At 36.9% G+C, this 16,282-nt stretch overlaps 1 protein-coding gene across 4 annotated transcripts; it reads left to right on the top strand.

Moving 5' to 3' along the window:
- Nucleotides 1–1,162: 1,162 nt before the first annotated feature.
- On the top strand, nt 1,163–11,114 carry LOC112195207 (probable LRR receptor-like serine/threonine-protein kinase At1g53430). 4 transcript variants are annotated; one of them, XM_024335575.2, is made up of 26 exons: nt 1,163–1,379; nt 1,541–1,694; nt 1,915–1,986; nt 2,391–2,462; nt 3,348–3,416; nt 3,502–3,573; nt 3,649–3,720; nt 3,838–3,909; nt 4,025–4,096; nt 4,216–4,290; nt 4,544–4,615; nt 4,771–4,842; nt 4,969–5,043; nt 5,932–6,000; nt 6,089–6,157; nt 6,301–6,360; nt 6,462–6,509; nt 6,596–6,648; nt 7,926–8,293; nt 8,388–8,592; nt 8,752–8,883; nt 9,018–9,154; nt 9,262–9,478; nt 9,836–10,076; nt 10,192–10,336; nt 10,534–11,114. In XM_024335575.2, the coding sequence occupies exons 1-26, from the start codon at nt 1,244–1,246 to the stop codon at nt 10,894–10,896; spliced, it is 3,192 nt and encodes a 1,063-aa protein (XP_024191343.1). In that variant the 5' UTR covers nt 1,163–1,243; the 3' UTR covers nt 10,897–11,114. The 4 variants fall into 4 exon arrangements, with proteins under 4 accessions (XP_024191343.1, XP_024191345.1, XP_024191344.1 ...); XM_024335577.2 differs by lacking the exon at nt 6,089–6,157; XM_024335576.2 differs by lacking the exon at nt 3,348–3,416.
- Nucleotides 11,115–16,282: the final 5,168 nt, after the last annotated feature.

The following is a 16,282-nucleotide window of genomic DNA, read 5'->3' on the forward strand; positions in this document are numbered from 1 at the left end:
AATCTGCCTATAGTTCCTTCCTTCCTTGATTTTTCAAAATTGGACAAGATGATCATCATCATTGTATAACACTCCTCCACTCTCTCTCTCTCTCTCTCTCTCTCTCTCTCTCGCGCTTTCAATTAAGCCATAAACTCAATGATTTCATCTCCTCTATCGCCGACCCTCCAGAAAAGCCATTACATACTCAGAACACCGAACATGTAGGACGCTATTGATATTACCATCACCATTGACGACAATAGAGATGCAGCACACCAAGCAATCCAAACAATTCACAATCGAGACAGATCTCATGTACAAAGTCAAACCACGAAACCAAAACCCGGTCGCCAACTGCAGTTCAAAACCATCCCCGAAGTCGTCGCATCTTCCAGAAAAAGAAAAGTCACAGCAAATCCCACCACTAATCCAAGGCCCTAAGTTCGATCCTCACAACCTGGGAAACATCAAACAACATCAATCCAAATCTGGATCGATTACCTGACCTCCACCGCAGCCAATTCAGACCAAGATCACAACAAATACAAAAAGACAAATCTGGATTGTCAAATCCCAGACTGGTGAGGGATCTGAGAATCAAATCAAATGGCGTTGTATGGGGACGGAGTTCGATTGGCCAAGCCTGGGAAGCAAGTCCATCTCTCCGAGTCCGAGATCAAACAGTTATGTGTTGCTTCTCGGAAAATCTTTCTCCAGCAGCCCAATGAAGAAGAGAGAGAGAGTGTAGAAATTAGTAGAGAGAGGAAGAAGAAGAGAGTGCGTGGAATTAAAAAAAAAAAAATTAAAATATAAATAAATAAATAAATAACATTAGAGTTGAAATTACTTATATGTCCTTCAAGTTATGTCAGGTGATTAACGCCGTAACGGCCAACAGTGTTTTAGGTACTAAAGTTGGGTCGGGTTTCGAACTTCAGGTACCAAAGTGATATATTTTTTTTGTCAGGTACTAAAGTTACTAATGGGTCAAAAGTCAGGTACTGTTTGCATTTTTTTCCCCTGAAATAATGGTATGTTCTCGCATTTCAAATTACTCAAATTTTGTTATATCTAGGGGGAGCTCAAGGATATATTTCTATAAGGTCATCGTGGTAATTTTCTTGTGGGACAAGGACCACAATATTCTAGAGGGTGTACAAGGACGTCTTATATGAAGTAGCGGGCGGCAGAAGAACAGAACGCGGATCGAGCAAATAATTTTGCATCACTCTGACTAGACCCATCAGCTAGCAAAGGAAAAATGAGCAAGCCTTCCCATAGAGTAGTGCTTGCGAGGCTTGTTTTATACCTAAACTTGCTACTTTGGCAGGTTTTGGAACTCAAATCCCAGGCTCCACCGCCTCCACCGCCTGCACCAGAACTCCCAGATGATGAAGGTAGGTAGACAGCGTGTTTATATAGGACTATCTAATATTATTATGTTCTGAATTCTGGATGATATTATTAGTATAATAGTTACTAGTTGATTTTTACTCTTCTACAAGTTTTATACGAGAACGAGCTAATTGCTTACTGAAAATACATATATGCTTGTCAGTGCAAGCTCTCAGAACCGTGAGAGACAAGTTGGGATTGAAGGCAGCGACATTTATATATAATACATATTGCCAGGGTCGTGTCTTCACTTACGGTTATTCCTTCCGTTGTAATTGTACCTACGACAACAACAGGGTTTGTCATATCATAAGCATGTACGTACACACGTATGTAGACTCCAATAATGTTTGAACTACTAGGAATTGTCATCAATACTTTTATGATGTCAATCTACGCACGCTCATTTTCTTTCAGTACGAGTGTAAGAAAATGAAGAATATGTACGTGTACATAGTTTGACATAATCGAGGTGTTGGTAGCAACTCCACACATTTTTATCTTTATTTTTGACATTATTGAAGTGGTGGAATGCAGCTCCATAAACAACTTAGGTTTAACTGGAGTTATACCAGATGAAGTGGCTGATCTTCGGTACCTGGAGTCCCTGTAATCTCTCTATCTCTCCAACAATATTAATTGGATTCCTTGTAAATATTCATAGCTTTGATGATATATAAAGAGGGGTTTTCACTAAGAAATTCTTGTAGGGTCTTTGTAGGGTCTTTTTAGGATCCTTCTAGTGAATGTACTAAATGGTTATCAAAAGGGGATCCCGATATCAATTTAGCTGAAAATTTACATAAGTTATCTACTTGTAGAGATTTAAAAATTGAACGATTGAGATGCCGATATGTGATTAAATAGTTAATCTCACAAAAGATCCCTTAATATAGCCAAAAATAAATTTCCTCACTAAAAGAATATATATATATATATATATATATATATATATATCCCAATACGTATCTTATATACATTTGATCTTGATTTGTGCTTTGACATCTCAACAGCGTCCTATCCGGCAATAAACTTTATGACTCCATACCAGCTGCATTGGGGAACTTGAATAATCTCGAAACCTTGTGAGTGTTTGTCTTAAATATCTTATATATTTTTTTTCTTCTTTTTAAAAAGAGGATCAAAGGGTTTCACTCCTGCTCCCATGGTGACTCGAACCCATGACTTCGTACATAGATAGTGGATAACTTAAATATCTTATATAGTTATATATTAAATAATCAAATTTTTTCTTCTTTTTGTCATTCATCCCATTATGATTAATCACAACTTCAATCCAGAGAAAATAAATCACTACATCACAGTTAATTAAAAGGCTAGTATAAGTGTCAAATATCATTTGGTCTAGTGACATAAATCTACCTTTTATAAGTGGAATGTCGTGAGTTAAACTCACAATAGATTAATTATTATATATGAGTTGTGTATTTGATAAAAAAAAAAAACTAATACAAGTAGCATTTCACTTTGTCCCAAAAAAAAAAAAGTAGTAGAATTTCCATGTAGAATCTCACCTTTTTTTTTGTCCACAACTAAAAAGAAAAGTTTGACACCAGCCATGCTGGCCAAGATGTTACTATTTATTTATTATACTCTTCTGGGCTTTAGCTTTAAAAATGGAAAAAAAATATTTTTGGTCCATGTAGAATGACTAGAATCTCTTACCTTTATTTTTTGTCCACAACTCAAAAAAAAAAATCTTCTGGGCTTTAGCTTTAAAAAATGGAAAATTTTATTTTTGGTCCATGTAGAATGACTAGAATCTCTCACCTTTATTTTTTGTTCACAACTCAAAAAAAAAAAAAAGAGTTTGACACCAGCTGTGCTGGCCAAGATGTTACTATTTATTTATTGTGGGTCAATAATATACTCTTCTGGGCTTTAAAAAATTGGAAAAATTTATTTTTGGTCGATTAAGGTAGAAGATCATGGGTTTTTGGCCTGTTTAGGGATCTATCAAGTAATCAACTGACTGGCTCAATACCAGACTTGGGAGGATTGCAGAACCTTAAGTATCTGTAAGTCTCTCAAGTACTGCAACTTTACTTGGTGTGAACCGTGTGATGATGTACATTAACATTTGAATCATCTCTCCCCCCATAGATATCTACAGTACAACTTGCTGCAAGGCTCTATACCACGAACCTTGGGTTCACTGGAAAATCTCCGGCAACTGTGAGCACATGACCTCGATCATGTCTTTTCTTTGAATTACTGCTATCTCCTAATTTGTCTGGGATTAATTTGCAGGTATCTCCAGTTTAATAGGTTATCGGGCTCAATTCCTGATGAATTGGGAAATCTCGTCAAGCTTAATATGTTGTTCGTTCTCTGCTCACTGCTCACTCTGCTGAGACCACCTTAAATTATATACTATATTATGCACACATAATAGTCTTTGGACAATCGTCCTCACAAGTCTTTATCATTTTTTTGAAGGGATATTTCTGAGAACCAGCTCACTGGTCCGCTTCCCAAAACACTTGGAAATTTGAGTTTCCTCAACGGCTTGTAAGTTTTTATTTCCCCCTTCTTTCCCTCATAAACAGCTTCTTGTGCGAAATGTTCATCAGCTGGAACAATAGAAATTGAAAGTGAAAATATGGGATTGTCTTTGTTGTTGCAGCTGGGCCATAGCCAATTCCTTGAGTGATAAATTTCCGGACACTTATGGGAACCTTACAAGGCTAACACGTTTGTAGGCGTTTCCTATTTCAAGTTTATTATGATGCTCCAAGTCTCTTCAATTTCGACATGTAAACTGATTGAGATTTCTTACGACTTACGAGTAATCAAGAGTCTGTTTCCTCAATGTAGTTATATATCCGGGAATGATATCTCTGGTCCATTACCTGTTGACATCATAAAGAACTGGACTAATATCCAAGCTCTGTAAGTTACTTATGTAGTCAACTTATATGATGCTTCGAGTTTATGTCCTTTCTTGCATTGAGTTATGATAAAGTAATCTGGGTTCACATCCAAAACCAATTGGCAATGGATGGAGTGGCCCAAATCCTTATAAACCCACAGGCAATGTCCCATTTTTCCCATGTGGGATGTATATATTCTCAACAAGTTATCAACAATTGTCAAATGTATGAATCATACAGCCATTTAGTCTCTTATCGATCATTTTTCACAGGTCACTCATGGGAAACAATTTTAAAGGAAATTTGACTGAAGAAGTATTCAATTTGCCAAACCTTGAATATCTGTAAGTGCAGTCTCAAGTCCCAAGATCATCATCCCTCTCTTCACTTGATTTATGTTTATCTGAATATTTTTCACTTAACAATGTAGACATATTATTTGCTTCTGCATAGTGCTAAGTTCTTGTATTTGATTCTTAAGGTAATGGTTTCTCTGCAGGATGGTAAGTGACCTGGAAGATGCTACTTTCGAGCTACCATCAAACATTACGAATACCAACTATGTTTATCTGTGAGTGGTTTTCTGTATGCATTTAAACTTAGAAACATTAAATTTCCAGCCTCTTCAAAGTCTTAAACAATAGTGTACCTATAGTCTACCCTTACATTTTCTGAACTCTTCATATGGTTTCTGCAGGGTACTGAGGAACTGCTCAATCATTGGTTCAATCCCCAAATACATTGGTGATCAAATGACATCTCTAAAGCACTTGTAACTTCACTTTACTTCACCTGTTTCCCCTCCCTCCCCTCCCCCCCCCCCCCCCCCCCCCCCCTTCTTTTCCCATCCTTTCTTTGAGTTGTCCTGTTGAGGATCGATACTAAGCACAGCAGATCTATTCCATTGAAAGAACATTAGATCATTTAGCTTGAACCACCACCAGTGTCTTCTATCACCTCAAAGCACCTTCTAAACTGCCTTAAAATGGCAATGGCAGATTCTATTAGCTCCGACTGTAGCAATATGTTACACTACCATCTAGAACAGCAAACACAAATATGTATATCTTTGGCTGTAATTGCTACATAGAGCTAATTTCCACATTATACTTCAGTAGTGATTTCTAAAAACATCAACCATGTAACAGAAATTAGTGGCAAAGGAGCTCAGTAATTATGACATGACCCCAGCCATTTAATATTTTTGGGGACATAATACACATACATTGAGACGGGGCAAAATATAGTTAAAGGTATAGAATACAGTTGTTAGGATTGATACTCCCTGAGTTCTCAGAATGCATATGACATATATGAATATTCAGAAACTTGGTAAACTATTAGTTGCCGCAAGGTAATATCTACAGTTATGCAGGCAGTTTAAGTGTTTTAAATTTTAAGTAATTAATGTCTTGTATGTTTACTATCCTGCTTACTTGTGATTGTCTGTCATTTTAGCTTAAAAGTATATTCAATCTCAGTTATGCAGGCAGTTTAAGTGCTTTAACTTTTAAGTAATGTCTTGTATGTTTACTATCCTGCTTGCTTATGATTGTTTAGCCTAACAGTATATTCAATCTTACGATATGAAACTTATGTATCAGACCGTTGCTGATCAGATATCTAAACCTTGATGACGCTCCATTTTTTTGTATTGCAGAGATTTGAGTTTCAACAGCTTAACTGGTGGACTCCCAGAGTATAGGAAATCAGATTTACTTGTTTACATGTAAGTGAATACCATTTTAGATACCATGAATTTAGTTGCAAGCCTGACTTGTTATTACATATTCATCTACGGTCAATATGTTGTTCAGGTCTTTTTCCACAAATATGCTTAGTGGGATGATACCTGCTTGGATCCTTGGGGAAGTCCAAACTAGGATGTATGCTTTCATATTCTAACCTCTGAAATAATAGCATGCTCGCATGATCTACTTTTCATGATTGTTTGCATCTTAAGCTTAATATAGTTGCATTTTATATATCTCTCTAAAATTTTTATGTGCTTATATTTTTACTCTTTTAGAGATCTATCATTCAATGATTTGTCAGCATTGGACTCTGGAGTACCAACAAACCCAGATCTGTGAGCATTGGCAACTATTTTATCCCTTTTAGTTAATTTTTTTATTTGTGCTTTTGTTTGTACATGAAATGTTTTTAAGGAGAGTTTAACCTTATTTTCAGGAACTTGTTCGCTTGTTGCCGCAACTCCTCAGCCACTGAACCAGAAATGTATGTATTCTTTGGTCTGTTCAATTTGGCCAAAAAAAAAAAAAAAGGCTCCGATCTATTTCTAATATACTTGTAATTACTCTCAGGAGGGATCCATTAGAAATGATGAATACATATTGTCCGGGAAAGGAAAAAAAATGTAAGTTTATTCTTCAGAATTGCCATTCTACCTACTTTATTTGAATTATGGAACTGACTGTCATCTTTGGAATGAGCAAAGTTACTTGAGTCATTCTCATAAATGAACAGTATAGACTCATCACAAAAAAAGAAAAAAAGAAAAAAGTATATTTACCGATGCAAATACACAGAATAATAATGAAATCTCAAGAGATCAAAAAGAACTTACCCAACACTATGTTATATGAGCCATTAGCCATTTTATTATATTTGATCTTTTCAGAAATTAGACTTGTCTACTGTATGACGCAGTCGGAATAGTAACCTAGGTTTACCAGCAATAAACCTAAACAAAACTTTCTGGAGTCCACCAGAGATAAAGAGAAAATTCTCTATTTGATTGATAAAAGTTAAAAGATAGGTTCTGCAGCCGCTTGAGGCTGCTTAAATAAGAGAAATAAAACCCTAGGGCGACTAACATTGAACCCTAAAGCCCATGGGTAAAAACGAAAACAATCCAAAAATAACTAGGAAAACCAAAACTCGAAAAAAATAGAAAAACTCAGTTTTGAGGCCCTAAACAACCCTGAAAGCCCGAAAAAGACCACAGCTCATGGCAAAGCGATGAGTCTTATTTCTGGCGCGATTCCCTTTCCGGAAAGGTAAGGCACCTCCCAATTGGACACCGAGCTACACGAAAGTCACTTTTCATTTTCCTCCTTTTTGCACGATCCAACTGCTCTTCGAATTGGGCTGACATCCGTTCTGCATCACTGTAGAGATGAATCTCAGCTATGTTCTTCCAAATTAGTACTTGCTAGACCTTTGGAAACTTTAGTTCAAATAAATATGCATGTGCACATATGGAACTTGATAGAGGCCGGACAGTATCAAGTTTCTTTCGTCTATTCATACAGTTTCGTCATTAAAACAAATTGAAAAGAAAAAAGACCTTAAAGAAAAACAGAAGTGCTCACAATCGATCTAGCTAGTGTTAAGAGTTTTTTCCTTTTTCATTAAAACCTAAAAGAAAAGTTCGTCAGTAAAATTTGGTATGATAACTAAGAATGATCGATATGAACCAAGCTAAGTTTTCTAGATTAATGTTTTTCAAAGGCAGCTTTCCAGGAAGCCCTCCGTGTCCTTGCTTTCATGCTCATGGCTTACTTGGTTTATCTGATCTATGCTCATCTACTTTTGGAGTGAATGCTAGCTTACGCTTACAAACGAATCTTCATTTTGTGAGTCCGGAGCAGGACATTTACCCTTGATGGCTCACAATGATGTTTCCTGCAGACCATTCTTTGTTTATTAACTGTGGTGGTGGAGAAACAACTGTTAATGGAGTTACTTATGAGCAAGATAACGCCACAGCACCCTTCTTCACAAGTCCAAATAAAAACTGGGCTTATAGCTCTTCTGGAAATTTTTTGGAAGGAAATGCCAATTCTAGTGATTACACCAAGAACATGACATGTGGAGTTTCTGTTGCCGAGGCACCTTTGTATGATAGAGCTCGTCTTTCCCCTGTATCTCTCAAGTACTATGCTTTCTGTCTACGTGAAGGCAAATATAATGTGATGCTCAAGTTTGCTGAAATTTTATACACCGAAGATACAGACTATACCAGTTTGAGGAAGCGTGCATTCGATATTTATATTCAGGTAACAATTTTATTATTCTTTTCTCATCACCTTCATTATAATTTACCTGTGGCGACATTTTGTAAATAAGGAATTAAATTAATTCCCATTGCAGGATGACAAGTTTAAGGTGCTACATGATTTCGACATTAGAGAGCAGGCAAGAGGTCCAGATAAACCAATTACCAGAAATTTTACAGCTGTGGTAGATAAAAATAAGACTCTATTGACGATCCACATGTACTGGGATGGCAAGGGGTCTAGTGGGTATGGACCTGCTTTTAATGGACCTCTAATATCAGCTATTTCCGTGACTCCTGGTAATAAGATTTTTCTTCACGTTATTTATTTTATTTTATTTTATTTTATTTATTATTATTATTAATTTTTTTTTTTGCTTTAAGTTCATCCACGATATATTAACTGCTATGTGATGAAACATTTTATTTCTGTCACTTACTCTCATCCATCGGTTTCAGAATTCAAAGTTCACAATGAGAAACTACGTCCCTTACATAATGCACTGATTGGGATAGGTTCAACCATTATTCTTGTGCTGCTTTTATTGCCTTTTGTCTGGATGGGCTGGTTGAGAAGCAGAAACTCACCCAGTGAGTCTATATCTAAGCTACATTTAATATACTGCATACCAAATAACCAGCTTTAGTATATAGGACCGGGAGAATACATCTATCCTTTTAAAGTTTTCTGATTATCATATCTCCTTGACGTTTGGTTCAAACAGAAATAAAAGTAGGTGAAGAAAAAAAAGAGGAAGGGACTCAAGACAAACATGTCACCCTCAAAGAATTAATAGATGCTACCGGAAAATTTAGCGACAAAAGTATAATTGGTAGTGGCAGTCTTGGGAAAGTTTATAAGGTAAAACTTTTAAATCTTTTTATGTTATAGATCTTCGGTTGAAGTTTGAGTTTTTCTGTCTATTTTATTTCTTCAGTTATGAACATTAGTGTATTGTGTTGATGCAGGCACAACTACAAGGACAGATTAAAACTACTGTAGCTGTGAAGAGACTTTCCTCTCATTTTAAAGAAAATATCCAAAAATTGAAAAAGGAAATCAAATGGTTATATGAATTGAAGCATGAAAATCTCATTAAATTGTTCGATTATCATATTGAGAAAGACCTCCAACTTCTTGTTTATGAATACATGGAAAACAGATCCCTGGAAGATGCCTTGACTGGTAATGTATTTACTTCTTGTTCTAGCTTACAGTAGTTATAATTATCTTACTATTTATACTATGGCGTAAACCTTATCATTTGATAATGGCTCTCTTTCTTCTATTCTAAATACATAAGTCAAATTTGGACTCCCAAAAGAAGTCAACTAAAGCCTTTGCTGTACAAGTGCCAAACTGAATTTTTAATTTCTGTGTCATGCTACCACATAGATTGCAAAAATCTTGTTAAATTTTCATGGTTACTAATATGTTCTTTTAACAGCTAGATGGCGATTTATCTTACTTGATGCATGTGATGCATTCTAAACCATAAGAAAGAATACAACATTAATCTGATGAATTTGCGTGTGATTGCAGTCGACTCAAATACCAGATCATTGAAATTTACTTGGGATACTAGATTCAAGATTTGCTTGGGAATAGCAAGGGGTTTGGAGTATCTACACAATCATCGTAAACTAAATATTGCTCATATGAATATTAAAGCTGTTAATATTCTTCTTGATGGAGATCTTGAGCCAAAGATATCAGATTTTGGATTGGCACATCTTTATGTTGATGAGAATCAATTTAAGGTCATCAAAAGAGAAGTTTCACAGTAAGTACACCCTGGCCTGCAGAAAAGAGATATCAACAGTGTTTTTTGCAAAAAGATTATATGTGAGCAGCCTCACATAGATTATGCTAACAGATATTATGTATTGTTGCTGTAGAGGATATATGGCACCCGAATATTTTCAAGGAAATTTGACGATTAAAGCTGATGTTTACAGCTTTGGGGTGATCCTACTTGAAATTGTTTCTTGGAAAAAAAATGTGATCAAATCACACAATGGAACTGAGGTTCTTGTGGACACGGTAAGAAAAACTTGACAGTGTCATGCTTTTTTGGTTTCATGTGTCCTCAAACTTTATACAATCCACATCTCTTATGATCAAGAATAAATTTTAGTGTCAGAAAACAAATGGCAGATCTGTGCTTGACAAGATGATTATTACTTTTCTAGATGGCTCAATAGCTGATTATGTATATTATTTCATGCATATATGTGCAGGCTAATGAAAAACATGAACAAGGAAATCTCAAGGACATGATTGATAAAAATTTGGAAAATTGTGATACACAACAAGCCCTGACCATACTGCAATTAGCAGTGAAGTGCACCAGTATAGCCCCTAGCGTGAGGCCTTCAATGTCTGACGTTGTGAGTGTTCTTCTAAATAAAAAGAGGATTGACGAGCTTTTTAGATCTGCTTCCCCTAATGTTGGGGAAAAGATCAAGGGTAGCGGGCACCTTGCTTATGCTGATTCCTTGGGCGCCACTTCTATTGACCTTACACCATCAACTTCATCTCCTTCTACCAAAACCAAAGCTGAATTGGAAAGTATTTCTGTAGATGTTCCTATGAAATCCTGAGGCAAATTTGCGGACGCTAGTTATGGTCTAGCAATTGCTAATTAAGTTTAATAGTGACCTATGGACCAGCTGGCTTGCTTTATATTTTATATCTGTTGTTTTTGTTGTAGCTAGTAGTAGTTGTTATATCTATTGCTATTGTTCTTTTTCTTGAACTTAATTGATTGAAGGTTCCTGTTTTCTGCCACGAGTATATGTGGCTGAGATCAGTTAATCGACTTCAGAAGCTCTCGATCATAATTCAGATTGTATGAATGAGAGATATGTAAGTCTGAAGCTAGCTAATATATAGTGCTAACACTCCAACAGTCCATGAAATGTAGATGGATGCATGTCAGTAATAAAATGGTGCCAACTCGATCAACCAGCACTGTTCTCAGATCGTACTGGCAAATCCAACAGGCGAGGAATGCCAATATACATCTGTTTGATCTTGGTGTGCCTGGCTCATCCATCTGGTGCATGTGTAATATATGCCATGGATCATCAGTAACTGCAGCCCCGAGCTTTTTTACGGCTCCATGTCTCGGAGAAACAAATAAAAGGGAATCCTATTAATTTTCTCCAACCTAGGATAATAAGCTCATTGGCTGCATCAAGATGCCGATGAGAATTGTGCCTAGGCTATCTTCGGCCCACTTCCACCCTCCCTTTGTTTTTCTTTGGCCAAGGAACATTGCTCAAACAAAACAAAGCACGTATGATCAATCAGAGCATAAAATGAGGCAATCTTGAATTAAATACTTCTTTTGTACATTTTAACTTACTACGTATTATACTACTTAATTTGGATTAGTCATAATAGCTAGTATATTAGCAAAATCCAATATACAAAAGAAGCTAGAAAATCTCATAGAATATACAACTAGCAATGGTATCCGCGCTTTGCTGCAGGATTTGTTGTTGCTAATAATTTATTATAATAACACATGAATGAAAAGGACTTGATTCTTAATCATAGTGATAATATAAAAGACAAAATTTCATCTCTCTAAAATTGTTTTGAGTTTACATTACTGCAATTTACCATAACATTCTATCGAAGCATTCTATCACAATATCAAGTATTGCAGGGAACAGGGAATGCTGAAGTAAATGAATAGAAATATTGTAGCAGCTGCCCCAAGAGTCAAGTAAACAAATTACAGAGACTATAATCTTCAGGTTAGTGCTTTTCCACACTAATTTCGAAGAAAAATTCCAGATCTACCAACGATACCAGAAAAAAATAAATTAAGCAATACCTAGTTTGCTTTCAGAAAATATATTTGAACTTCTTTTTTGACAGAGAACATATAGAAACTTAGATATGTCAATTAATATATACATACATTAAGTATTGAACTTTAAACTTCCATTTATAGACCAAAGCCCTGAAACAATTTTCCCTTCAGAATACCAACCTTGGAACACAATCCCTAAACTCCCATACATATGTCTCTAGGAGTTTACAAAACCTGGTCTTCACGACTTCTTGAATATATGCAACTTTTGAGCTCCAACTACACAAAGAACAACAATTCAAATTTTCAATAGCTAAAGACAAATAAAGAAAAAACAAACACCAACAACAATTCTGAACAAAACAACCAAATATACAGAACTCAGAACCATTTTACTCTAACACATTCTTTTGGTTGTTTTTAAAGGAGGCACGGTTAATCAACTAAACCCTTTACTATTAAATGAACAGTTGAATGAACAGTGCCGAGGAACGGCACGTGGCTGTAAATAGGCTCGATACAGCTCGTGTTCGACTCGTATTAGACTCGATTTTAGCTCATTCAGCTCGTGTTCGTAAGATAAATGTGCTGAGGTTGAGCTCCACATTAAGCTCGACAAAAAAAACGAGCCAAGCTTGAACAAAGATATATTCGACTCGTCTAGCTCATGAGCAGCTCGAGCTTGTTAAATCTTGGCTCGTTTGTTAAAGCTTGACTCATGAAAATTTATAGTATAGATAAAAATATAATTTTTCTAATCTCAAGTCTTTAACTCGTTTTATTATCTTCTTTTTCAATTGAAAGAGAATATGAGAAATTAAGTAAAATATATTACAATAAAGAACAATACTTGTGCAACAAATTAAATTTAGATTATTATTTTAAATTTCCTTTCTTTCTTTTATATTTTTTAAATTTAAAGTTAAATGAGCCAAGTCGAGCCTATTCAAGCTCGAGCTCGTCCAATGAATCGAGTCGAGCCGAGCCCAGCTCGGGCTTAAGAAAAACATTCAAGCGGAGCCAAGCCGAGCTTGAGCATGGAAAAAAAAAATTTAGGCTTTAGTCCAGCTCGAGCTAGATAAAAAGCAAATTAGCCGAACATGATCGCCTTGGTATTTGCTCCGACTCGGCTCATTTACACCCCTACAGCCACGGGCTTTAGATGTATGTATAATTTGTCCCTGGAAAAACATAACAACTAGAGTCACGGGCTCCAAAAATCATCCTTATCTTGTCTCTTGGGTTAACTTATAAATAAAAGGATTAAATACTGCTTACTCCCTATACTTATAGGGTTTTATTGTTTCAGTCCATGACCTTCGAGTTTCACCTAAAAAATCCCTGAACTTCCAATTTCCTCCCAATTAGTCCCTGCCGTCAAGCATCCGTCAAAGACTCCGTTATCTTGCTGACGTGGCGGTCATTTCCCCCTTAAAAAGTCTATTATACCCTCAAGGCCTCAATTACTTAAAAAAAAAATTATCTTTCTCTCTCTCTCTCTTTTTTTTTTTTTTTTTCTCTTCTTCTTCCGGCTCTTTCCTCCTCCTCCGGTTCCAATCCACAGACCTTCAATATCTGCAGGCTCTATTATTGGCCACATTTGGCAACACCCACACACAATCAATCAAACCCTAATTCAATAACAATCGGTTCAAAGCCCCGATAGACGAAATCGACACATCCGGACTCTAATCGAACCTCACCTGATCTGCCTTCTTGTTGAGAGCCTCGAGCCCTAACGCCGCCGCTACCGCCACCACCTCCGCCAATCCCTCAGCCTCCAAAGACCTAATCAATGCTAGTCTTGTTGTCCTTGGACAAGCTCAGATTACTCTGATCCCCTTTCTTCTTCTTTCCACACACTAACTGGAACTCTCGTCTTCCTTCTCCTTACTGCTGCTGATCCTCTTAAACTTGTCCACCCTCTCCAAGACCTCGTCGTTGACATTAACCAGCCAATCGTAGGCATCCTCCAAATCCAAATCCTGCGGGAAACTGAGGCTTGTCGACGACTCAATCGATTGGAGCATCAACTGAGATTGCTTTGCCATTTCTTCAATTGGGACTTTGAATTCGTCAAAATTGCAGTAATATTTGGCAAGGCTCACGTGGGAAATAGGTGGGCCTGACCCACAAGGCGCAATGAATGACCGCGGCTAATTATTAAAGATTTACAAAGTTAATTCTCAATTTATGGTAGAAGCTAACATGTTCGGAGAACCGTTACTGAGATCAAATGACTCACAAGGATGACCGCGGACCCACAAGGCGTAATGAATGACCGCGGCACATTAAAGAGGGCTAATTAGCCGTGGCGCATTAAAGAGCATAATTGTCATGAGAAACGTTACCAAAGCTTGATTTAATTAACTTGATAAGCATTAAGGGGTTTTACTGCCAATCATCAGTTACAAGGCCTGATTGATTGCTCATGAAAGAATCAATCATTGATAACGTCAAAAATATCACAAACATGAATACTGTTCTATTTGTAATCAATGCGGTCTTAGCTATAAAGACTGGGATTGCTTTTTTTCCTTCCTTCAGTAGTTTAGCTTCACTATAAAAAGGACCATAGGATTCATTGTTAGGGGTCCTCGACCAAACGCTCTACGCAATTACTCAAATTTTATCTCAATACATTTCAACATTTCACCAACACTTATTAATCTTTACGTGTTTATCTTATCGCTTTCTTTACCGGTATTTATCTTTCCTGCATTTTACATTGTTGTTCTTTACATTCATGCAATTTATCTTTTCGTTGTTTACTTTGTCTGCACTTTATTTCCCGCGGTTTACACTCTTGTTCTTTCTCTTCCTGCACTTTTGTTTATGCTATTTATTTTCTGTTGTTTACTTTACGTCATTTACTTTATACAAAATCACAAAAAAATAATCATCATCACTTCACTTTCACCTCAATCACCGAGTTACATAGCACAAAGACTGCGGCTAGGTAAGGCCGACCCATGCTAAAGTCCTTACATTCAAGACAGAGAGAACCCCGCGGCCAAGATAGATCCTTCCTCGGCCCACAACCAACTTATCAGAAGTCAGATCGGCGCAAGATCTACAATCTATAACAAAACCTCGCTTCGCCTACCGGCCGCGAGTTGGTACGCCCGCGCACACGTCACAGCTCCAAAAGGACATGTGTAAGCTAAAGAAGCCCTCGGCCCAGTGAAACGCGGTCGAGACGATTTTTGAGCGAACATCTTTTGGCACGCCAGGTGGGATCACACTTGGTTTGGTGAATGTTAGACCATTTAGTGAGACATTACATATTATGTATTTTCACTAATGAGTTATCATGAGCCGAAATTACCTGGCTGTCTTTCAAGAAATGATTACAGTGGCCAATATGGCCAAAATCAATTGTATGATTTTGATGGCAGATATAGCTACGATGCATACCAAAGTTTTGTTAATTTAAACTGCCATGCATTTTGGGATCAACAAAATCCCACAATACTACCTCAATATGGCTTTGATCACCGAAATGGCTATGGTAGCCAACATGGTTATGGGCAGGCCAACGAGCCGTATGATATTTGTGGGCAAATAGTTAATGCACCATGCAATAGTTATGATTCAAATTATAATCATAACAACGAAGACGACTACAACCAAATAGGGCCCTACAACCATTTTGATGGCTTGAGTTGCCAGCTTGTACGGGAGACTCCACTAGCCACGCTGCAGCCCCTGTACGATCAACAAGGTGGTCACAATCAAATGGTCGAAGGAAATGTTAGCTCTTGGGCAGGTGATGTAAACTCTTTTGAAAAAGCCATAAATGCGAACAGGATCATTCAAAAAGGGGTGGCAGAAATAGCCACACAATTTTCTATTTTCAGAGAAGAGATGAAGTCACACCTGAATAAGATGAAGATGCTGAGACATCAAAAAAAACTAAAGGAGGCAAGCCACCGTAACCGGGACCATGACCTCTAAAAATAAGTATTTATTGATGATCATATGGAAACTCAGCCACCTATTGTTCTTCCCTAAAAAATGGAGGCAAACATGGTAGGTCAAAATTTGCAAAATGTCAAGGAGAATGACCATCACATGGTTGAGTGTACAATTAACGAGACTATTCATATGGATATGATTCTCGAAAAGAAAGCCAACCTCAACAATCCGCGGCTTGATGAAGA

The sequence above is a fragment of the Rosa chinensis genome, chromosome 3 (genome assembly GCF_002994745.2).
Source record: "Rosa chinensis cultivar Old Blush chromosome 3, RchiOBHm-V2, whole genome shotgun sequence".
NCBI classification, from domain to species: domain Eukaryota; kingdom Viridiplantae; phylum Streptophyta; class Magnoliopsida; order Rosales; family Rosaceae; genus Rosa; species Rosa chinensis.

What these genes read in the sequence shown, in the direction of transcription:
- LOC112195207 (XM_024335575.2), top strand. Translation starts at nt 1,244, where the DNA reads ATGAGCAAGCCTTCCCATAGAGTAGTGCTTGCGAGGCTTGTTTTATAC. An exon ending in CTGGAAAATCTCCGGCAACT is followed by an intron (nt 3,574 to 3,648) that starts GTGAGCACATGA and finishes ATTAATTTGCAG; the next exon opens with GTATCTCCAGTTTAATAGGT. An exon ending in CCTGGAAGATGCCTTGACTG is followed by an intron (nt 9,479 to 9,835) that starts GTAATGTATTTA and finishes GTGTGATTGCAG; the next exon opens with TCGACTCAAATACCAGATCA.